The sequence below is a fragment of the Dipteris shenzhenensis genome, chromosome 2 (genome assembly GCF_047967505.1).
Source record: "Dipteris shenzhenensis isolate YYH24624 ecotype China chromosome 2, Dip_SZ_1.0, whole genome shotgun sequence".
NCBI lineage: Eukaryota > Viridiplantae > Streptophyta > Polypodiopsida > Gleicheniales > Dipteridaceae > Dipteris > Dipteris shenzhenensis.
The window spans coordinates 45,812,389-45,836,349 of record NC_141597.1 but is presented as its reverse complement, the minus strand read 5'-3'; the positions used below and the strand labels follow the sequence as shown (position 1 = coordinate 45,836,349).

Sequence of the window (23,961 nt, the reverse complement as noted above, 5' to 3'; positions counted from 1 at the left end):
CACTTCAACACACTCCAAAAAGCCTCAACAGTTGGCACGCAGCTCGAGGCAGCTCGAAAACTGCTCCAAAGGGATTTAACAGCCGGCACACAGATCGAGGCAGCTTCAAAATGTTGGACCGCAGCTCGAGGCAGCCCGTACAGCCCTAAATATCTGTTCTGCAGGTCCGTACAGTGCTGCAACAGCCCCGTACAGTCATAAATGCAATGTACAGAATCCGTACAGCATTAAATGCAGAAGAAACAGGCCCTACAGTCTTCACTTGGCACAAAAATTGATGCAGCAGGTCCGTACAGTGGCTCAGCAGGTCAGTACAGGTGTACGGACCACACGTGTGAAACGATCTGTAATAAATGCAGCCTAGGGTGTCCGTACAGAGTGTACGGAATCCGTACAGGTAGAGGTGCTGCAGAAAAGTTCTCAAAGTTGCTCCGAAATGCATCTCCTTCGCAGCAAGGGCTCAAAAATGCAAACTCCTCATGCCAAAAGCGAGGTTCTCGCAATGGAAAAGCTTGGAGAGGCCTCAAACTCTCGTGGGAGTGTGAAAACCAGCAAGACCAGCAGGAATGAGAGCTCCAGAGGCTGCCAAACATCTTGGGAAAGCTGTCAATGGCTGAGGGAAAGGATTCTTGAACTGCTCTGATACCACTGTTGGGTGTTGGAAGCAATGGAAGCTCAAAAAATGGAAGCACAAAGGAGAAAAACGAGATGCTGTAATAGATTGCTGCAAAACTGAAGTGTGGAGGCTCAAGTTGGCCAACATAAAAAAACCCTAGGGCCAACTGCCCTAACTGGACTAAGTGTCCTAATTGACCTAGATGGTACATAAACTAACTGTACCAATAGTCCTAATTGACTATAACTAGGCCTACAAGGCACATACCAAGGTATAAGTGGCATCTATGGATAGCCCATGAGATGGCCTACACCAGCAACCTCTAGAAGGTGGGCGCCGCAAGAAGGAGAAGGAGAAGATGGCGAATTTTAGAATAGGCTCTAGAATTGGACGCCAGCTGCCCAAAAGGGGGGGGAGAGATGCTAAAAGTGGAGCTGGTAGGCTGCATGCCTGACACGTGGCACATTAATGCCCCTAACCCCCTGTACCTTGGAAACGTTGGTTTCCTATGGGCAACTTTTAAAGGCTCTAACCCCACTAACCAATGACAAACATTGGTACTGTCTAGGGGCAACCTTTTAATCCTTTTTAACCCCTCTTCCCTCGTGAAACTTGGGAATCTGTCTGGGGGCAAACTTCCTAGCTCCGTCACACCCCTCCGTGAGGTCAAAGTGATGCCATGCCTTGATTCTAATAGTTAGGTCTAGCCAATGTGTCCAGTTAGATGTTAACACTAGGGGCTTTCAGGAACTCACCGCTCCTCTAGGTCAGTTCGCCATGGCCAAACTGGTTACAAAGTTAGTCATAGCTTATTTGCTTACAAAATTCAAGTCCCCGTGACATTTTGATAGGCCCCAACTTAGCAGTATAGAGTAACACAAGCATACCCTTATTCAAATGCTTAGGCACAATATGTCGATCATGCCAGGGCTTCTTCTGTGCTGTATTACCATCTGTGACTAGGCAGCTCGAAGACGTAACTCGTCTAGGTGGCCTAACTAATACAATCGCCCCTTGATTGCCTCAGTCTCACCTAAGTGATGCTCGGTAGCAATCCGAAGAGTCGGAACAATAAATTCTAAGGGCTAAGCCAAAGGCCATACGAAAGGGTGTAAGACTGGTCGTTACCTTGTAAGTAGTGCAATAAGCACATAAAGTAGAGTGTAGCTTTGTATCCTATTCACCTTTAGCTAACTGTTCTGTCTTAGTGAGGATGAGTTTTAATGCCTTATTAGTTGACTCGGCTTCACCATTACCACGAGCATAGTAAGTAGTTGAGACGGAAAAGGGTTTTACATCATAAACCCATGTAGCAGGGAATATGTCAAACCATGTCATGTAAGGAGCTCTCGAGCTCCCGCGTGAGTTGCTTCCCCACTGCCTCTGGTTGATCTTGCTGCCCCCCGCCATCTCTTCCCTCCCGTAGCCTCCGCCTCCTCCCCCCCGCCATCTGTGCCCCCCCCCCCCCCCCCCCTTGTCTTCTCCTCTCCCCCCTGCCATCCCCTCTGCCTCCCTCCGCCAACTCCTCCCCCCCACCATCTCTTCCGCCTCCCCCGCCATCTCTTTAGCCCCCCGCCCCCAACATTTGCTGGCTACGTAGCCCCACACCCGCCACGTCTTCTGTCCCCCTGCCTTCTCCTCATCCTCCCCCCCACCATCTCCCCTCCGCCTCCTTCTGCTGCCCCCACCTCCCCCTTCGCCTTCCCCGCCTCCTCCTCCCCGCCTTCTCCACCTCCTCCCCGCCGCCTCTTCACCCCCTCCTCCCTGCAATCCCTCCCCGCCCCTCTTCCGCCTCCTTCCCCGTCTTCTCCCTCCTTCCCTTAGCTTGTCTTCTTCCGCTCCCCCCCTCGCCTCCTCTCCGCCTCCTCCATCAACATCTCTCCGCCTCATCCTGCCCCTCCTCTTCGCTTCCCTACTCGGTTTTTATCTTTTCTCTCCTTGTAGAGGGAGGCTAGGAGCTTTTGTGCTTGTTTAGAGAAAGAAACCCTTGGTGGTGACCCTTGGTCTGCTGGCCAGAGAGGCTCTATGGCAGCACCCGAATCCCACAACCGTTAAGGTGCTTCTTTCTCCAGCTGACAAGCAATAGGTACATCAAGCAATTCAATCCCTCGAGGACAAGGCGAGGACAAGGCGATTGTGGGCAGAATTGTAAGCCTCACACCCACAAGGAGACAGGTGGGAGAGTGGATCCAGGCGAGCTTGGCACTAGAGGGTGACCACATTCAGGAGGTCACCATCTACGGAAGAGGTGTCTTTCTCATCTAGCTGAGTTCCCCTGATATTGCCTCGACACTGGTGGAGCAGAGCTTCATCCTCCTTGGCCCGCATTTGGTGTACCTCTTCCCTTGGTACCATGGCTTTACATTGGATGACATGGACACGACACACCATGTTTGCCGTTTTTTGATTACGCTCCGCTTCTCGGGGCTCCCAAAGGAATATAGAGCCATATCCTCCCCTCCATTGGTCGAGCATTTGGCACTGTGCTGGAGTCTTCGTCAAATTCGGCCGCATTAGTGGTAGCAGATGACAGGTCCGCATCGGTGGCAACAGACAACGAGGTCCCCAGGATCAGACTGGTGGTTGAGAGCCCAAAGCCCCTCCTAGAGTTGATTCTCCTAGAGACCCTTGAGGGGGGTACACTTCACCAGCGAGTGGGGATTTCTGGGTTACGAGACCAGTGTCTTCGTTGCAGACAGATGGGTCACCTAGCCAGAGATTGCCTCGCTTCCAAGGCCGGGCTCCTCCCCTCCCACCCCCGCAGAGTAGGAAGAGTCAGCAGGGCAGGGCCCAGCACCCCCCCTAGACATGAACAGTAGGAGTCTCAAACCCCGTGGGTGAGCCCTTCAAAAGGGGACTGGACCCAGGTTAAGAAGAAAAAGAAACCAAGCAAACTGGCTGAAAAGCGCCGTAGGTAGAGAGAGAGAGAGAGAGAGAGAGAGATTAACGTCTTCAAGAGACCTCGTGGGTCTATGAGACAAGATACAAGATATTTGTAACCCGTACAAGCCGCTGTGGGCTGAAGCAAAGGGCTCACTAAGGCCCTTGCTGAGTACTAAGTGCTAAAATGCTAAAATGCAAATGTGCAAAAAGCTAGTACAAAATTTAGTCGGAAAAAACAAGAGGAGTCAACTGCTAAGAACCAGAGCTCCAAGTACAAAATATAGTAGGAAAAAACAAGCTCAACTGCTAAGTCCCTAGTGGTCCTCTGATGTGATGCAAAGAGCTCACGTATCTGTGTTTGTCGGGCTGTCTCCTGCGGTGGCGGGGGGCGCTCTCTCTTGGATCTCTGTATCCGATGGGCTCCATCGAGAGTAATGCTTCGTCTCTGGCGGTCTCCTATGAGGAGGGCTGAGTCTCTCAATCGAGGAGGATTTTAGGTCGATGCTAAGTGTGCAGTCCGAGACAAAAAGAATGACTATGCTTTGATGTTGTCTCATCCAGCCACATCGTGGTGACAGGCCTCACTGTTGATCCATAGTGCTTTCATCTCCTCGAGCTCCTCCCCCACGATCTCATCTGGTGTTGACTCGGATGCGTAAAAATCAGTGACGCACGTCTATGCTTGGTCTAGTTCGGTGTCTTGAGGCATCGACTGTAGCTGATCTCTTGTCTGCCGCATGAGGGAATCTTTGTGTCTTCGCATCTCAATTAGATAGAGCCCAATAATGCAAACCTGGTCGGGGAAATGTATCAGTCGTGTGAGTGGTTCGAAACCGAGCCCCTCCTAAAAGAGACAGTGGTATCGCCCTCGGATTTCATAGTAGGCCAGACAAACACATAGAAAATGTTCCTCTGTCTCGACCTCCCCCATTGTGCAGTCTGTAGACCTGTTGCTCTCTAGGTATGCCAGTCGCTCTCCCAGCTTCAATCCGCAGCTGGTGGGATGAGACTTGTATCTGTTCGATAGCAATTTGCAAGGCATGTGAGACTCTCCTATCCTCGAGGTACTGGGGCATGATGATGAGACCATGCTTCGATATCCTCAGAAAGTGGTCATGATAGAACTGGATCTTGGTGGGGAACTCCAGATCCCCCCCCCCAAGCCCGAGAAATGTGAAGCTGGAGAAGGTTGTTTAGTCCGAAGAGAGTCGGTGAGAGGGGGCTGCCCTGCTTCACCCCTATGGTGCTGTCAACCCAATCTGAAAGCCCCCCAAGAGCGTGGTCGCCCTCTGACGGACTCGTATAGATTCATCACTCCCCAGATCATGACCTCTGGGAGATGCAGCTCTTGTAGTCGCCTAATCAAGCGAGAGCGAGGGAGAGTGTCAAAAGCCTTCCGAAAGTCCACGAAACAAGTGTAGACCTTCTGGCGTCTCGACTTTGCCTCCTCGATGATGGCTGTTAGGGTAAAAATATGGTCCAGTGTGGAATGCTGTCTCCGAAAGCTTGCCTGCCCAAGAGTCCGCTATCCATGGTCCTCTGTATAACTTCTGATCGGCCTCTCCAATAGCGATCCATAAATCTTAGCCAGAGTGTGGCCAATCATGAGAATGTAGTTCCTAGTATCCATGGGGTCCCCTGCCTTATGTATCGGTACAATGGTGGTAGTGCTCCAAGTAGGTGGGAATCCGTGACCACTTGCACTCTGTACGTAGCCCCTCATGGTCTGGTGCTCTCCGATTGTGCAGACGAAGGAGGGCATTCCTTACGTTCTGCGTAGTGAACATGTGACAAGTAGTGGGTCTGGGTATAGAGGACATATCTGGTGGCATCTGACTTTAGATATCGTATAAAGAGCATGCATATTTGTGCCAAATATCTGGGTCCGTGATGGGAATGGGCCGTTTCCCCTCTGATAGGAGTCCCTAGCCGATAGTCGGGTCTCCCCCTTGAAATAATCCGACCACCTCATCAATCCTGTGAGTGAGAAAAGTCTGCTTCTTACATCGTGCCATTTGACGTGAGATGCGATGCCTCTCAGATGAGGTCAAGTGTCCGAAGGGACTGCTCGCGTGTGAGGTGAGCTCTCATCTCCTTACAGTCATCATCATACCAGAGGTTCTGAGGCATCTTCCCAACTAGGGCATGTGTGGGTCGAGTCGTAAGGAAAGATATGATGGCAGCCTCGTGTACCACTGAAGCCAAAGTGGCTGAAACCTGAGCAAGGTCTACCTCCGCTCCGTGTAGGATCGGAAGCTCTCGAGCTAAGTGACTCATGTAGATTGGATCAAGAGTCCGATCAAAGTGAACATGGGTCCGAGTGGGCGCATGGAGGACTCTCTCTGTGACTGGCATGGTGGTGGAAATATAGAATGTCAGGTATGAGTGATCTGCACCGAGTGGGGGAGGGGGTATTGCAAAGTTGTGAATCTGAGATGCGAAGGCAAGGGAGCCCATCAGGTAGTCCACTGTACTTGCCCCCCCTTCATGTGGAAAACAAGTGAGATGATGGCCATCTCTAGAGGCCATTGTATATGATTAGATCATATATTGATCCCATCACTGGTAGGTGACCCTGTCACGTGTGAAGCATCTGTTGAGTGTCTCACTATCCCGAGCTCAGCTGCATCTAACTCTGGTACTATCAGGGAATCGGATGCAAAGTCAAGTAGTCCCACCTGGTTGTCCCCTGTGTGCGTGCATTGAAGTCACTAAGGAGGAGGGTGTCACCTTGTCTAGAGAACTCTGTGATATCATCATGTATACTCTCATACGAGATGTTCCCTTCTGTGGCAACCTCACGTGCATAGGATGATGTATCTGGAGGAAAGTAGCACACCGCGATGAAGATCCGCTATGCCTCTACTATCTGAACTCTAATCCACATTTGCCGTGCATGTTCCTCTTTCCTAACCATTGAAAGGAGTGGCCTCAGAGCTGATTTGAAGAGGAAAGCCACACCCCTAGAACCTCGTACTCCACTATCCCTCCTCAGCTCCCTCTTATATGCAGACTCCCATGTGTATTCTGTCACGATGGGCAGCCCTCTCTCTGGGCTCTCGTGTGTCTTGGTGTAGACGACCGTATCCCTGTTACTGTATGTCTCCAAGAACCCTCCTGGGTCGGACCAAAGGGTGCCATTACAATTCCATACTGCCATCTTCAGTTTGTTTTGCATACTCGTCCCATTGTTTAGACACTGTCATGTGCTGTCCCCTTCTCCTGCATCTCGTACTTCTCTTTCTGCCCTCTCTTAAATGATCACCTTGCCATCTCTGTAAACTGTCCATTTTTCGTCTTGTCTTGCAGCCATCACCCGCACCATTCCTTCCCTTCTATGCTCCTGCTGTAGGAGTGTGAGGTCTTCATCTAGATAGATCTATGTCCCCTTCAGTGTTGCCCGTGTACTCATGAGGGTGGATCTATCTGTGGCTATCTGTAATTGTACAACCAAGGGCCTCGTCGGTGCATGTGCTTTACCCACTCTCCAAGCTGATTCACTAGTGAGGTTGTTTCCCATCTTGTCAAAGAGGGTTTTGGCATCTAACATGGGGCTATCACCTACAGGTAGACCTCTAACCAGCACATTTAAGGTCTTGCAGCCCCGTCGGTGTTTTCTGGCTGGAAAAACTCAATGATCATGCTCAAAGAGGAGTCTAGCTATGTACCTTGACCTCGCCTACGTGTCTAAAGCAATGACTTTTTGTCAGAATGTCTCATGAATGAAGGCTGCCAAGCATTTCTGATTTTTGGGTAGGATAGGAGACTGGATAGGGGTCTGAAACCTTCCCTGAAGAGGAAGTGATAGCGACCTCAGATCTCACAGCAGGGGCATTTGAAAGTGAAATGCTCCTGTGACTCTGTCTCCCACTGATCGCATAAACTGCAGATGCGACCCTTTCTGGGTATGCCCTTTGCCCGACCACTCTCAATACGGAGGCGGTGTGATGAAATGTGGGATTGCCTGATCTATATCCTCAAGGAGTGGGGGAGGGGGATCCGTGTATATTCTGGCGGATCGTTGAAGCCCTCTACCGAGATTCATAGGCCACCTGGTCTCTATAGAACTTGAGCTTGATAGAAGCTCCCAAGGCGCCAACTAGTCCCAAATGTGTGTAACCATAGAAGATCGTCTCGGATGACCTGGTTCACCTCGTGATATGTAAGTGGGATGTAGGTGGCCTCGACGCTGCACTGGAAAAGAGGTAACCTGTCTATGTGGAGTCTTAAGCTCTCAAACCGTCTGCATGTGGGTGCATACAACACCTCTGGTCACCCTCTATCGCCAGTGCCATGGATGAGGACAAGGCCAACCAAGGAAGCCTATGTTGCCCTGTGATGCCAGAGCTACATTGTCTAATGTGGTAGAGATACGTGATAACCTGAAACACCGCATCAGGCTATAGTGGGATGCTCCGAAAGCAGTCATGACTATCTTATGTGGAATTGAGGGCTTACTGCATGAAAGCATGAGAACTTAAAGCCTCTCAACTCAAGCCCACTCGTTCTCTGATAGGTCTGGCTCCTACCATACGTACCTGGTGGTCAAACCAAAGAGTCAAAGAAGGGTTTTGGTCTGGGGGTCCTGGAAGTGAGAATGAAAGCATTGTCGCTGGAGTCTGGCTAGTGAGCATACCCCCTTCTCAGTCTGATCTATAGTGTTGGTTTCATCGTGAGGATCGTGCTGGAGAAAAGGACCCCCAAGTCTTTGTAGGATGCAACCACCTCCACTGACAACCCTCCTAGGGTGAAATGCTCTGTGTGCATGGCTGCCCAGGATGTGTTGAAGATCATGACCTTGGTTTCGCCAAGGTTGACCTTAAGATCATGTGTCTCACAGAAGGTATGAAGTGCGTCTAAATGTCGCTAGAGACCCTCTGCTGAGAAAGAGAGTAAGACCACATCATCCGCATACAGGAGAATATGGAGCAAGGATCCTACTAGGGAACAACTAGGGTCCCAATAAAGGTCTCAAGCTCATGTATATGTAGAGGCCGAACAAGGTTTGTGATAATGGACAACATCCAAGGGTGCTCATGATCTCCTCTATCCACCTTGCACGTGTTCGAACCTGACCTGAGACCCTTATAAAGAACCATGGCTGCCCAGGTGATCTCTTGATCATATCCCAACTTTGGTAGACGTCTGATGAGTCCAGCCCTCAGCATTGTGACAAAAGCCTTGCAGAAATCCACAAAGCAACAATAGACCCTATGTCTCCGAGCCTTGGTCTCCTCGATAACCCCCTTGAGAGTAAGTATATGGTCCATGGTCTCGTGATCTATTCGAAATGTCCGGTTTATGAGCTAGAGCAGAGGTGAAGAGAGTCTGCTGCATTGCCATTAGCCAATTTATGGCTTCTCGAGTAACATCCCTTGATGCAATTATGTCATTACAAATCTTGGGGCAGCCTTCGTTTGTCATAGGTGGGGCATCTAGATGTGTATAAAAATGTCTAGCATATTCCACATCTCATCCTCAATGAAGTCTCCGAGGATGCTTTGTCTTTGCCCTTGTATTTGTTTCCATGCCCCCCTAGGTTGTATGGTGAACAGAATTGCCTTTTTCCTTCTGGTCCATGTCAAATTTTCATGAGTCAGGGAGCCGTAGTCTTTCTGGGCTTGCTGTCTCATATCCCCAACTAGCATTGCTTGTAGCATCTTATAGGCCAGCTGCATTCCACATCGAATCATGCATTACATGGGAAAGCTCCCGGTGTCTCTTCCCTTTAGTGATCACCCCAAAGTGTAGTGTTGCTGCCTTAATTATGGCATCTCTGAAATTTCCCAATTCTCTTGCAGGCTTGTCAGGTGTGCATCTTTAAGCATAGAATCCAAGACGTCTGCATATTCCTTGGCTTTTTTTGGGTCAATACAGAATGTAGGGATTCGATAGGCATCATCTTCCCGAGCCTTTATAAGGAAGAAAATAATGTGTGTAGGTCATACTACATCTCGTAAGTCAGCACCTTTATGCCATAGATATTCTTGGTAGTTCCAAAAAACTATCTATAGTCTTGACTGCCAATAGGTCCCATAGGCTGCGTGCCTGTAGGCGATGGTGGGTAGGTGACATCCTCCCATGTTGTGTTGGCAGATTTTTTTGCATCTCGTATGCCTTTTGGTGTTCCTCTTGCTACTTCTCCTCCATCACAAAGAATTGGGTTCCTGTGAGGCATACTCTCCTTGGGTCCAAGATGATTGCATTTTTTGGCTTATCGAGCATGAAACAAACAATGCATGATTGCGGTTAGTCTCAGTCTGTTTCCCTAATCTTCTTGCCCCATGCACGATGGTCTCCTACACATAGAAATGTGTTGGGTGCGGGGAGCAATGGAGTGGAATGGAATGCAAGGAGGTAGACAACAAGCTAAAGAAACACAAAGTACTTGCAAATGGATAATGAGAAAGTACAAGTGGTGGTCAATATAGGCCCCAAAGTCAACCATAAGTGATGACGGGCTTGCTTTTTTGGATGTAATGTATGGACCACAATGAAGTCAACTTGAGGGTTGACTGGTCCTAACTGGCCAACAAGGCCATACCAGGGCTAAGTGCTAACAAACCCCCCTCCATGGTATGGCTGAAGTATCTTGGATACATCTCAGGTATACCTGGAAACTATATCATGGTTGCACATATTTGTCCAAGATGGAAAGAGCAACCTATGATTTGTACTACAGGGAGATCAACATCACGTAATAAATGGTGCCAAGTGTAAGGCATGTCGAAAAGCCTCAAACTTTGGTCATGGTAAATCCTTCTTGAAGAGATCTGCTAAATTATCCTCCATGGGAACGTAGGACAACTGAATATCTCTAGCTGATAGACGCTCTCGAACATAGTGAAAGCCCACCATCAATGGCTGTCAGTATAGATGATTGTAGAAGTGTCTTGGCTAACATGAAGGTAAAGGAGTAGCCTACGGAGTAAAACACACTCTACTATAGCTGTGAAGGCTGCTCTGCTATCCTGCTCAGCCTCTCGTGCATACAGGTGTTGAACCTCCATGAGAATCTACTCCCAGGCCTTTGTGGGGGCTGAAAACTGATGTGGCTGGTACATTTAAAATAGGGGAGTAGGTATCTGGGTGTGAGAGGATGGGAGCCTGGCAGTGGGTAAGGAGTTAATCAAAGGGTGCTGAGTGAAGGGTATGGGGGATAGGGGCAGGGGGGTGGAAATGACACAGGATTGTGATGGCGAAGGAGACATTTGAGAGGTGGCCAAGGTGAGCTCGGTGGTGGTAGGTGGGAAGCAGAGCTGGCTGAGGGGGAGAGGCTGTAGAAACATAGAATACTATTGGGGTGTAAACGGGGATACAATAGGTTCGGGCTGGAAGGGCACATCGAGGCTGATGCTGATGCTGAGGCTGCTGCTACTGCTAGGACTGCAGCTGAACCTGACGCTGTAGGCTTCTGCACAGCGGTACTATCAGTCTGTAGTCTGCTGCGCGTCCGTCAATTGTTGATGTTATTGACTGTCTCACGCTATCTTTTTGTTGTTGTTTAGGCTGCTGTATTTTTTGTCTCTCCTCCTTTGTCTCCTGTGCCATGCTGTCCCGTTTTGACACTCTTCCTATGTTTGGTGATTTTGTTGCAGTTTTATTCCCCAACTTCATGGTGGAGAGAAGCGCATGATGCCCTTCATTCTTCATTTTTGCAAGGTAGAAAAAGCCAAGGTAGGAAGGATGGGAGTGACGAAGGGCTGAACAGGAAGGGGGATGGGCAGCTGCTAGGAGCCAGGGCGGGGGATAGGGGAGTGCGTGCGTGGGTTGGGGGGGGCGGGGGCTGTTCAAAGTAGAGCAGGGCAGTGGAATGTGCGGGGGGGGAGAGGGCTATAGAGGCGGGGCTGAGGTGGTCGAGGGGCAGGGGCCAGGGAAGGAGCGGAGAGGGAAGGGGGGGGAAGGGGCAGAAATACGCAAGGGGGGAGGAGGGAGTGGCGAAGGGGGGAGCAGGAGGTGCTGCACAGAAACGCGTGGGGGGGTGGATATGATATTGCAGAGAGTGGCAAAGGGAGATGGGGGGCTGTGCAGAACAGTGTAGTGGGAGGGAGGGCAGGCAGAGGGGGACAGCACCGAACAAAGGCAGCGGAGCACAGAGAGAGAGAGAGAGAGAGAGAGAGAGAGAGAGAGAGAGAGGCACAATTAAAAGGCAGCGTGGGTTATAGGGTAATGTGCATGAAGAGTTGTGTAACCTTTGCAAAAGGTGTGACCCTTATGAGAGGAGGGTGTACATTACAATGCTATAATAGAAGTGTCCTTTTTAGGAAACATTGTATCTTTATGGAAGGCTGGTAGGTCTTGTGAAGGGTTGTGTCTCGTAGGAAGTTTGAAGTGGTCATTGAACCATTCATAAGGCAAAGGCTAGGAAAATAATAAGTCACAGATTATGATACAAATTGTAAAGGGTTGTGTCTCATAGGAAGTTTGAAGGGGGCCATAGAACCACCCATAAGACAAAGGCTAGGAAAGTAATATGTCACAGATTGTGACATGTGAGTGTATGTCTGCATTGGAGTGATCAATCATGAGTAAGCGAGATGAGCGTTGTGTGCATGTGCATGTGCATGTGTGTGTGCGTGTGTGTGTGTGTGTGTGTGTGTGTGTATCTTAGTTTCACCAAAAAAAAAAAGTGTGTGTGTGTGTGTGTGAGAGAGAGAGAGAGAGAGAGAGAGAGAGAATTTTTTATTTAAAAAAATGTGTGTGTGTGCGCTTGTGTGTTTGTGTGTGTGTTCTTTACCTGTGGTGTGTGATAGTTACCAGTGTGTGTAGGTGTGAGAGAGAGAGTGAGAAGCCCTTGCTCTAGCCTTCCCATCAGCTCCAAAGCCTCCCCCAACCAGCCTGTTTGCTTCCCCCAACCAGCCTGCTGTACAGCCCGCCACAGTTCCGTACGGTTTCCGTACAGGTGTACGGCCTGTACGGCCCGTCTCGCCTTCTTCAGGTTGCTGTTTTCAGTTGACTCCCGGCTCTTTGGGTAAATTTTATACAGGTTTTGGCTCACGGACTGCTCTCTACGCTGGTTTTGAAGGCTCTCTGCTCCCCTTTCTCTCCTCTTGGGTTTCTGGGTCCTGTGTACTCTTTCCATCGCCAAAATCTTCACTCTTTTTCTGAAATTTAGTTCATCTGGGAATTTTTACTGGTTTTTTTCTCTTTTTCTTCTACAGATCTTGTCTTTTCTTTTCCTTCGATCCCTACATCTCTCTTTCTCCTTCTCCTTACAAATATACTATTTTCCTCTTCTCTGTGGGCTTTTTTTTGGGACTGTTTTTTTCTCTACTATCATTTCTCAGGTACCTCCTTTTTTTGGGTTTCGTCTTCTTCCAAAGACATGGCTGAATACTCCTATGAAAAAACTTTTCAAAAGGACCGATCAGTTCAATGCAAAAAACAAAAGCAGGCTGAGGGTCAGCATGACCCAGTGCATGATTCTGTTGAGGCACAACTGGTTTACGATGTCATGCATGAAGGATTTGCAGACACAAGGAAAGAGTGGAAAGACTCTGTTCCATCGGTTGGTCTCATGGTTGAAGTGGATGAAATTGTGGATCCAGTTAGAGAATATGCCAAAAATGCAGTTATTTTATTTTTCCCAGGTCGGATGCCACCTGTTGCAGAGGTAGGCAACTGGTTGACCCGCACATTGGCTGGCTCGTTTGTTCGGAAGGTACACTATGCAGCCAGAGGTTTTTTTCAGGTCATTATGGTAGATGAGATTCACAGGCAAATGCTTTTGGAACATTCGCCCATCTTTTTTGGGTAGCAAATGGTGCACGTTTTGCCATGGTCACCCACAAGGGATTTTGAGGCTTTGATCCGACACCGATGTCCGGTCTGGGTTGAAGTTGTAGACTTCTCGCAATGCATGGCTTCACTCTTGTCTAAAATTGCAGCGACTTTAGGCAAAGTGGTTTGCCCACCAAGGCCCAATGGCAACTCAAATCGATTTTGCATTCTCTGGGATACTGATAATCCCACACCAAAGTCTTATTCAGTCACGGTGAACAATGTTGACATGGGAAGTGCTTTTTATAAATTGAAATGGGGATTATTTGCAGGGGCTTGCTTTGATTGTAAAAAATTTGGGCACATGGCTTCGCAGTGTCCAATGAGTCAGCATAAAATGCCTCCTGCCACTTTGCCTGTTCAAATGCCCACTAAGGATGCTCCTGCCTCTATTGGAAATAAAAATAAAGGTAATAGACAGTTTTTTGTGAATCAAGATAAAGGCAAAGCTCCAGTGGTTTCAAATGGGAATGTTTCTTCCCCTTCACCTCCTGCTATTCAATCCTCAGCAAAAGGACTGAAACCTCCAACTGATGGATGGCAAAGTCCTAGAAAAGTTATTTCTGCTCGACGACCTCCACCCCCTCACATTTGGAATGGTGCATCTTCTAGTGGAAACTCCCCAGAGGTCAATTCAGGAATTGGGATCACATGGGCTGCAGTGACAGCTAGCAGAACCCTCTTCCCTGAAGAAGAGGTTGCTGCTTTGCTGTCCACTCCTCAAGCGGATATTTCTTCTCAGGGAAGAGGCCCTGACCCTGAGGTAGAAATGCAGGGTTGACATCATAAAGGTTGCTGCTGTACATAGCTGTTATTCTCCTATAAATATCTGTAAATATGACTGCTCATATCAAATGCTTTACTCTCTATGTTCAGGGGATGTGTGATAGTAGGAAATGGAAATCAGTGTGGCTGTATATCAATAGATTTCAGCCTGATATAGTGGCATTACAAGAACACAATCAACATGTCTATGCAGGAAAGACAGGTCATTATTGTAGCTATGATATCTTCTATGCTGGGGAGCATTCTTTCTCAGGTGTAGTCTTTCTGATCAAGCATGAACTTCAGCCAGTTATTGCCTTAAATGACAACCAAGGCAGATGGATTATTCTTCAATGCATCATTCAAGGCGAGGTGTTTGAATTTGCCTCTGTCTATGCACCTCAATCTTCTCGGGATAGAACTGCAATTTGGGATGCCATGCACCAATATCCATGGAGATATCATGCCTTCATCTGTGGGGATTTCAACAATGCTCTGCAACAGGGTGACAATACATCAGGACATACTCATATGTTAACTCCTGAAAGGCATGCATGGTCTCAATTACTGATGCATCTTGATTTGGTTGATCTTTGGAAGGAATTGCAGCCTTTGTTACCAAGCTACACCTTCCAACATAATGCCCTTTCTTCTTATCAGGCACGTCTGGATCGTTGGTATAGTGTAGCTCCACAACAAAATGATGATTTTACATGCAAAATGTGGATTGACTATGCCTTTGTGCATTCAGATCATGCACCTTTATGGTTGAGGTTATCTTATTATGATATGCCAGATGATAGACTGCCTCAAATGCAACATCTGATTGTGAACAATAGCTATTTGCAGCATGTTGTTTTCAAGGCCATGGTTATTGAAGCATCTCACTCTCTGTCTTCTCAGAGCCATTTTGATATTGATAATGCATCGGATTCTTTTGTTTCCAAAATGCAAGTTCTAATTCGAGATTATGGCAAGTCTTACATGAAGAGTCTGAGAGAAACTGTTACTCAGGCCAAATTGACTTGTCAAGACCTCACTGAACTTAGCCATCTTTGTCCATTGTCTTTGCATGAGCAAACAACACTATGCCAAGCCAGACATTGTCTTCAAATCAATGATCACAGGAAACTTGCTAAATGGGAGACTAGAGCAAGACAAAGAGCTTTTACAGATAAAGGCTGCTCTTCCAAATAATTTTTTAAAAGCTTGCATCAGAAGAGATTAAAATCAAACATTTGCAGGGTGCTTCTGCCTGATGGTTCATGGACTACATCACGGTCACAGCTTGCTTCTGTTTGTGTCCATCATTTCTCTCAGTAGTTTGGTTCTGCAGATTCTCCCTCGCAGTAGGTTCTGTTTGCAAGAATCTCACTTTTACAGCATGTTTCTCCTATTATTTCCACTACTCAAGCTTTGGAATTGGAGGAAACTTTTACTGAGAGGGAATTGTCAGATGCAATCAAACCCTATGGTAGATGGAAATCTCCAGGATGGGATGGTCTTATAGTTGAGTTTTTTCTAGAATATTGGCCTCTTTTGAAGCATACATTGCTGCATATGGTGAACTCTGCTTGGCACAATCAGAAAATGCCAAACACATGGAAGAGAGGTCTTATTAAACTCCTTCCAAAAAAGCAAATTTGTAAATCTTTGGCTGATTGGAGACCTATCACGCTTATGCCAATCATTTACAAAGTCACTAGCAAAATGATTGTTGATCGGCTCAAAGGTTATTTACATGATGGGTTTCATCCTGCGCAATATGGCTTTGTTCCACGTAGGCATATCACAGATAACATTGCTAATGCTTATGTTGGAATCGAATATGCAAAATATATACAACAGGGTGTTTTGCTATTACAAGTTGATATTGCCAAAGCCTTTGATACTGTTAAGTGGGACTTTATTTCATCAACTATGCAGGCATTGGGATTTGGCACAAAAATGCAGCAGGTTATCAATTGGCTATATCAAGATAGTAAAGCTGCCTGCATTCTTTCAGGGGATATTTCTACAACCTGGACTCCGGCAAGGATGTCCCCTCAGTGCTTTACTTTTTGCCATAGCCACTCATCCAATGCTTCAATATATGGACCACCTTTTGGACACTGGCATGTTGCATGGATTGGAAATTTCTGGCAGCCGTAGCATGATCGCTCAAGCATATGCTTGTTGAGCTATCTCTCGATGCGGTGGAGGGGGTGTCTCCTCAATCTCTGTATTTGATGGGCTACGTCAAGGGTGTCGCCTCGTCTGTGGCAGTCACCTCTGAGGAGGGCTGAAATAGACCAGACCTCGATTGTGCGTGTTCTGGTCACTCTCAGTGTCACATGTGGAGTGTGTGCCTCTCGTCTGACAGCATCGTGGAGGAGACTCTCATTGCTAATCCATGATTCTCTCATCTCATCAAGCTCCTCTCCCTCAGTCTCCTTGGTAGTAGCCTACTTAGATGCACAGAAATCTGTAACACGTGTTTGTGCTCTATCAATCTCGGTGGCCTGTGGCATCGCCTCCTACTACTCTCTGGTCTGCCGCATCAATATATCTCTCTTTCATCACATCTCAATCAGATAGAGCCCAACACAAACTTGGTCGGGAAAATGGATAAACCGTGTCAGCGGACCAAAGCCATACCCCTCCTGAAAGAGGCAATCATATCGCCCTCGGAACTCATAGTAGACTAGGCAGACGCATAGAAAGTGTTCCTTTGTCTCGACCTCCCCCATCCGGCATAGTCTGCAGATCCTCTACTCTTTAGGTATGCCTGCAACTCTCCCAGCCTCAATCCTCAGTTGATGTGACGAGACTCGCAATTGCTTGATGGCGATCCTCAATGCATGTGAGGCTCTCCTCTCCTCGAGGTACTGAGGTCTGATGACGAGACCATACTCCGAGACCCTCAGGAAGTGGTCATGTTAGAATTGGATCTTGGTGGGGAACTCTCTCCCCCCCCAAGCCCTAGACATATGGAGCTAGGAGGAGGTCTAATCGTATGATACGGCTGATCTCATCTCGTGGGATCATCTTGGGTGGTGCATCCATGCAAGGGGGGAGAGATTTATTAACATTTGCAGAAGGCTAAAAACAGCCTCTGGAATCACAAGAGAGTGCACTCCTATGGGGGACTATATGTGTCTATCACACCTTCAAGAAACTACTAGATGAAATTGAAATGCAGAACAGCATGAATGAAAGAAAAGAAAGTCAAAGTATCGAGAGTAGCTCCTATTATGTCCTAGGAGGCTTGTAGTGTGTTGATTATAAGTAGTCTGAGCTTCGCGTGGGCCTGACTGGGGTCCCATCGGGAGTCTTCGTGTCTCCAAAACATGTCCTCTATCTGCTATTGGCTTCCTTGACTCCTCTCTATGGGGATGTACTCATGAGTGATCTGAAGCAGCCTAAAGGCTAGATTCTGCAATGATGGTAGCTTGGATGGGAAGGGGAGAGTAGGCACGTGAGGGGGTTCCCATGAGCCACAAGGGGAGACGAGGGCCCTAATACGAAGGCAATGATTGGATACCTATCTTCTATGTTATCAAACGCCACATAGTTCTAGACAAATAGGTTATTTACAGGTCCGAAAGCAATCACAAACATAAGAGTTCAATGAGTTCTTCAGACCTATGTCCATTATCAAAACTCTTTAATGACAAATTCCCCATCTTGTTAAGCTGCTGATATCTTCCTTTCCAAACCTTTCCTAGCCCCATAAGACTCTGTTTCAATCACAAGGAAGATAAGTTGCGCTAATATCTCATCCTCCTTTTACCAACCCAAACCTTATTATAGCTCGTTTAGAGCTGACATACTTTAGCTCAAGTTGCAAAATTTGTCTGCACAATCAGCAATTTGTCTGAGAATTTGTTCATGAACCTTTCTATTTTGATCAAACTTCAGCAGAGCTTATTGAGAGTTAGTATACTTTACCTCAAAGTGTAAAACCTGTTATCAGGCCAGTCGATACTCTTTGGTTGGATGTGTGTGTGTGTGTGTGTGAGAGAGAGAGAGAGAGAGAGAGAGAGAGAGAGAGAGAGAGTACTGGATCTGCTTTCTGATGTCATATGATAGAAATATAATTTTGTTTGAATCTAGTAACATTGAATTATGTGTGTTGTAGTTGAAGCGAGAACTTTCCTTATTGACTGCAGTGGTTGCAGCGTTTTGTAGCATCTATTGTGCGGTATTATTGTCTCCTGAGGTGAGCTCCCTTCGTCTGGTTTCAGAGGCAAGCTAAAGTGAAGTGGTGTCATTTCTTGAGGATTTAGATTTAGATTTAGATTTACTTTGTAGAAGCATATGCAAACTTTATGTGTAGGACCAATTGGTCCAAACAATGAATTCTGAAGAAATAAATACGGCCTCCTATCTGTGAAGCCTGGAGTATCCTGAAGCAATGGTGGCAATTCATGTTTTCTAAGTGGTGTTTTTTGTGTGCATTACATTAGGTGGAAAAAGGTGTAAAATTGTTGTGCAAGCTGCTTGGAAATATGGTCTTAACAATATTGGTTCTCATTTCAGGCATGTTTGAGTTACAGCATTGGAGCAGGGGGAAGGTAACACGTTTTCCCGATTATTTTCAACAACATTTTCCTTTTCTGTTTCCAATCTGGACAATGCAAATGTCCTTGCAACATGTCAATCAGCGTTCATTTGTCATCTTTGGCTACTGATATGATGTATTGGATTGATTTCTGTCTTTTTCTAAACTTATATACAAGAGATGATTTCTTTAATTTTATTGTTTTCTAATCTGAATCATGCAAACCCTCTTGCTATCATGTCTATGTCTTCATTTGTGAATGTCTTTGGCTGCTACTAATGAAGAATTGGAGCTGATTTCTGAACATTGGCCTAAATAAAAAGATGGAGGAGCTGTGCGAACTTCCTTACACCTCATAGAAGGCTAGATGCCTTGGCACAAGGTGCTCCACAATATCTAAGAAAGAAAGAAAGTTTATTAAAAGTCTTCGGAAAACCAAAGGGTCTATGAGACTGATACAATGAGCTGAGGGGTGGAGCCACTAAGCGGGCATCAGCACCCATGACGAATACAAAATAAAACTCATAATACTGATCATAACGGCGTCGATACATAGAGAGAACTCTCCGAGCTCATGAAGTGGGAGCCGATGGGGGCGTCAACCCTGGGAGGGGGGCGTCGATGTGCGAGGCTGTAGTGGTGGCATAGAACTTGTGATAGAGTGTTGACAACTGTCGACCTGTGTCGCCTGTTGTGGTCTCCTGGCTATAGCCCTGTGGGCGAGCAAGTGCCACCATCACCCCTATAGGTCGTGCCTCTGGTCGTGCCTCTGGTCTAATGAGCATGGGAGGAAGGTCCCCTAATTTGATATGTGCCTCAGTGCGCTGACGAATCTGACGTATCTCTAACTCTGGCTCCGGTCCTTTCAACCGCCCCTAGGTGGGTCCTACTGGTCGGCTATCTGGATGGAAATGCTCAGTGATTGTACTCTGAGTGGAGTTTGGCTGTGTGTCGTGATCTCCCCTATGTGCCCCGAGCAACCGCTCCTTGTGTCGGACAACCTCATGGATTAAGGACACCAAGCATCTTTGGTATGTTTAGGATAGGAAACTGGGTAGGGATTCAAAGCCATCTCTAAAAAGGCAGTGATAGCAATCTCTGATCTCGTATTACACAGGGCACCTGAAAGTGAAATGCTCCTCTGACTCAATCTCTCAAGACTCGCAAAAGGTGCAGATGCCGCCCTCTATGTGTATGCCCTCCGCCCAATGACTCTCAATATGGAGATGGTGTGTTACCCGGAACTTCCCTATTGATATCCTCAAGGATTGGAGGAGTGGGTCGATGAAGCAAATCCGTAGGCAGTGGTCTCTATAGAAGCTCCTTCACAGGGAGCTCACGAGGTGCCAACCAAGTCCTAAATGCGTGTAACTGTAGAAGATCCTCTTGGATGACCTGGTTCACTTGTTATATGTGAGTGGGATAGAGGGGGGCTCAACACTGTACTAAAAGAGAGGTAGCTTGTCTATGTGGAGCCCTAGGCTCTCAAACCATCTCCATGTACATGCATAAATCTCCTATGAAGCTGCACTGCACAAATTGGCCATAAATGTTTTCATCAGAGCTTTGAAAAAGGCATTAAGGGCTCGGTAATGTCAGGCAATGTTAAAATAAAAGCCTGACCCAAGATCAAGACTATAATTGGACCATGGATCTTTCTCTCTTCCCTTTTAAAATTCAGCTTTGATTGAGGTTCAATTGTTTTGCTTGGAAATTGCAGTTTATTCCATTTGTTGCAGTTTGTTTCCCCAGTATAGGGGAAGTGCTCTTAGCTTTTTTAAAGTGGGATTCCTACATTTAAAATAAAAACAAAATCAAAAAGGGAAAATCTCCATAAATATGGAGAGCAATAATTACCAACAAATGGAAATTGAGGATGATACTACTTTTGTGGGTCCCATAGGATTGGAACTTCGGCCGATACAACAGGTATCATGCCATATGGCCCGAGAATCATAGTCTTTTAACACGAGGATTAGGAATTTAGAGGATGCCTTACTGGCTGAACAGTTGGAAGCCAATGATGGACATGAAGAATTATTTAGAGTCATTCATGCATTGACAGATAGACCTTCAAGAGAAGATAAGGTGAAGGGGATAGTGGAACTTGAGTCTGGTGAGTTAGTGCTAGTAAAGGCTAAACTGAAATGGCATAATATAGCAAATTATAGGCCAGAAACATGTGCTGGGTGGGTGGATGGTAGAAATTCAGATGTCATTGAAGGGTAGCTTTAGCTTCACAACTGGGATGAAACATTTGCTATTTGTGAAGTTCACAATGATATAATGAAGGTCCACGAAGCCACACATATGTTCGTGGAAGCTGCAGATAGGTGCTGGATAAAACTGCAAAAGGATGGATTAGCTCCATTCACGTGGGAAAATTTTAAATCGGAGTTTAAGAAGCATTTCTTGCCACCAAATGAGGCTTCTAGAGCATGGGATTAGTATTGATATCTCAAGAAAAGGAATTTATTAGTAGTTGAATACACTAATAAGTTTTGGGAGGTTGTTATGAAGATCCTTGGCTCTCTACCAGAGTTTGCTCAAGTCAAGGACTATATATGTGGTTTAAATGATAGAATAAAATGGAAGTTAGAGGGAAATGCACTAAGGTGCTTAATGATGCAATTGCGATTGCATTAAACTATGAGGATGCAAGAGGCAGGACAAGAGGTTTTGTGCATCCTTGGACTCAGGACTCAGTATAAGTCCCCAAAGAAACCTACTTTATAGAAAAAGTTTGGGAGGAAAGGAACTTTATAGCAATCTAGTAATCAAGCCAAGTAGGCTACAATCACTGGCAGTGCTTTTTAGCCAAGTATTGCCAGATTGGTGAAGAGAAAAGTATCCCCTATGGCTAATTGGGGTTGGTTGAAATCTTCTTTAACTCTTGAACATAAGGAGAAGGCTAGAAAAGGAAGTTTGTGTTTTGGATGTCTTCAGCCACATCATTGGAAGGATTGTCACAAAACCCGTAGCATGGTTGAGATGGTAATTCTCAGAAGAAGGCAAGAAAAGAAAGTTTGTGTTTTGGATGCCTTAAGTCATATCATAGGAAGGATTGTTTGAAAAACAAACTCGTAGCATGGCTGAGATTCAGAATTCGAGGGTCTTCAAAGCTGAGGGGCTTCAAATCCAGCAAATGGGATCCCTTAGAGCTTAGAATCTGTTTTATTTTGTGTTTCTGTTTCTTAAAAACTTAATAATGCATTGATAATATCCTTTCAAAACCCTTGACAGCAGGGTATTCTAATTTTGCAAAGGATTGGAGTTAATAAAGATGAAAGGGCAAGTGACCAAGCATGACGTCTTTGTGTTGTTGGTCTCAGTGTCGACACACAACGTCATGTCATTTCAAACTAGTAAAGAGACTTAATTTGAAAACAAGTCCATCCGACTATGCTTATACATAGGATGCATATGATAGTCCAATCGAGGTGTGGGACCAAAGGGTGACACAGTTGGAAATATGCATCGAAGACTATGTGGAGAAGCTGGATTTTGCAATTATCAGACTTGCTTGCACAGATGCAGCAGTGGGAATGGCGTGGCACTTGAAGAAAAATCTTGTTGTGGATTGGCAAAAACACATCTACCAATTTGAATTGGATGGTTTGGTGTATTTCTTCAAGATATGAAAGATCTTCCTCAAGGTCCTTTAATCTCGACTATCGACATCCAAAAGATGTTGCTCTTGGAATGGCATGGGACTCGAAGAAAATTCCTGTCATGGATTGGCAAAAGCACATCTTCCAATTTGAATTGGATGGTGTGGTGTATGTTCTTCAAGGTGAGAAATGTCTTCCTCAAGGTCCTTTAATCTTGACTATGGACGTCCAAAAGACTCCAAGGGAGTTTTTGTTTCTTTGTTGTGCATCTGTTGAGTCGTGCATGGATGCATGTTGCAACAAACTCTTTGGCTACCTAAGATGAGGAGATGGCTGCATTAGCCAATCAGATTCTCAATGAGTTCTTTGATTGTTTTAAAGATGAATTACCATTCGGGCTACCTCCGCAAAGAGATGTTCGACACAAAATTGAACTTATTCTTAAGGCAAAACTTGTCCATAGACCACCTTATAAGTAGAGTTTTACGGAAGAAGACGAGATGCATACACACTTGGAAGAATAACTCAAGCTGGGGCAAATTCAATCCAGTTTCTCACCTTTTGCTTCGCCGGTTATATTTAAAAAATAGAAAGAGGATACATTTCAATTGTGTATCGATTATCGAGGTTTGAATAACATTATTATTAAACACAGATATTTGATGGCAAGAATTTATGATTTGGTGGATATATTATATGTTGCTATAATCTATAGTAAGATCGAGCTTAAATGGGGCTACCATTAGATTAGGATTCGAGCTTAGGATGTGCATGAAATTGCTTTTAGAAGCAAATTTGGTCACTATGAGTTTTTTATGGTTGGTACCAAATAGGGAAGGATAATAAAGTTGCTGATGCATTGTCACGCATTATGCATAACATGAGTTTCATGGCTACATATATGGATTGCCTAGGCACTTCCACACACCATAGCCTTTTGGAAATTGCACATATAGAACCCATAGTAGTCTCTAGTCTTCTTGCAACCATCACCAAGACCTCGACATGCTTAGTCCTTGATAATTTAGTTTGAGTGACAAAGTTTGTAACCAACCATATTCACACCATAACAGTATACACATAGGCGAAACAATGAGTACAACTTTGTACACACAGGATTATGACAAGCTGCTAAATTATCCCTCTAAGGACCTTTGTCAATTGATCCGTCTGAGGTCATACCACATTTCACAGGAGCAACATCGTGTAGCATATCCATGGATATGTTTTTTCATCTTTGGCGACATTTTACAAGCTCGTATGTCTTCTTGACACCTGAATGTCACACACATGGACAATCATGGCATACCTTTTGCAAGAGATCATTCCAATTAAGTACTACTACCTTGCCACTTCTTTTAAGCATACCATCATCTATGGTACATCTTGCATATGTATGGCATGTCTAGGTGCCAGGTCACCTATAAGCTCGGTTTTAGTCACCGAAGCCTTAGGCCAAAGACTCTCGACATACTCGTTCACTTTATGAGTTTCTTTGATCTCAATCATTAGAACACTTTCTAATACTTATAACCATAGAGAAGGGTGCATGAGAGTCCCCAAAAAGGGGGGGACCTAATGCATGGACTCTTGGCAAGTTGCTAAGTTTATTTGGAAGTCTAGGGTCTAGCGGCTCTTGTCTGGACTTGGAGAATTAATAGAGAATTGGGTTGTGATTAAATGAGAGATATGGCTGGGACTTTACCGTTCTTGCACGGTTGTGAGATTTTGTTGTGTGTTCTTGTGAAAACGCTCATTTATAG

General features: G+C 46.0%; 1 protein-coding gene across 2 annotated transcripts in view; it reads left to right on the top strand.

The window, feature by feature from the left end:
* Positions 1–23,961, top strand: part of LOC147904846 (NF-kappa-B inhibitor-like protein) — a 104,016-nt gene that overhangs the window by 44,187 nt on the left and 35,868 nt on the right. For both annotated transcript variants that reach the window (XM_087395836.1, XM_087395828.1), the window contains exons 5-6: positions 18,165–18,245; positions 18,566–18,600. In XM_087395836.1, the coding sequence (XP_087251962.1) occupies positions 18,165–18,245; positions 18,566–18,600 (116 nt within the window). The remainder of the gene's footprint in view (positions 1–18,164; positions 18,246–18,565; positions 18,601–23,961) is intronic.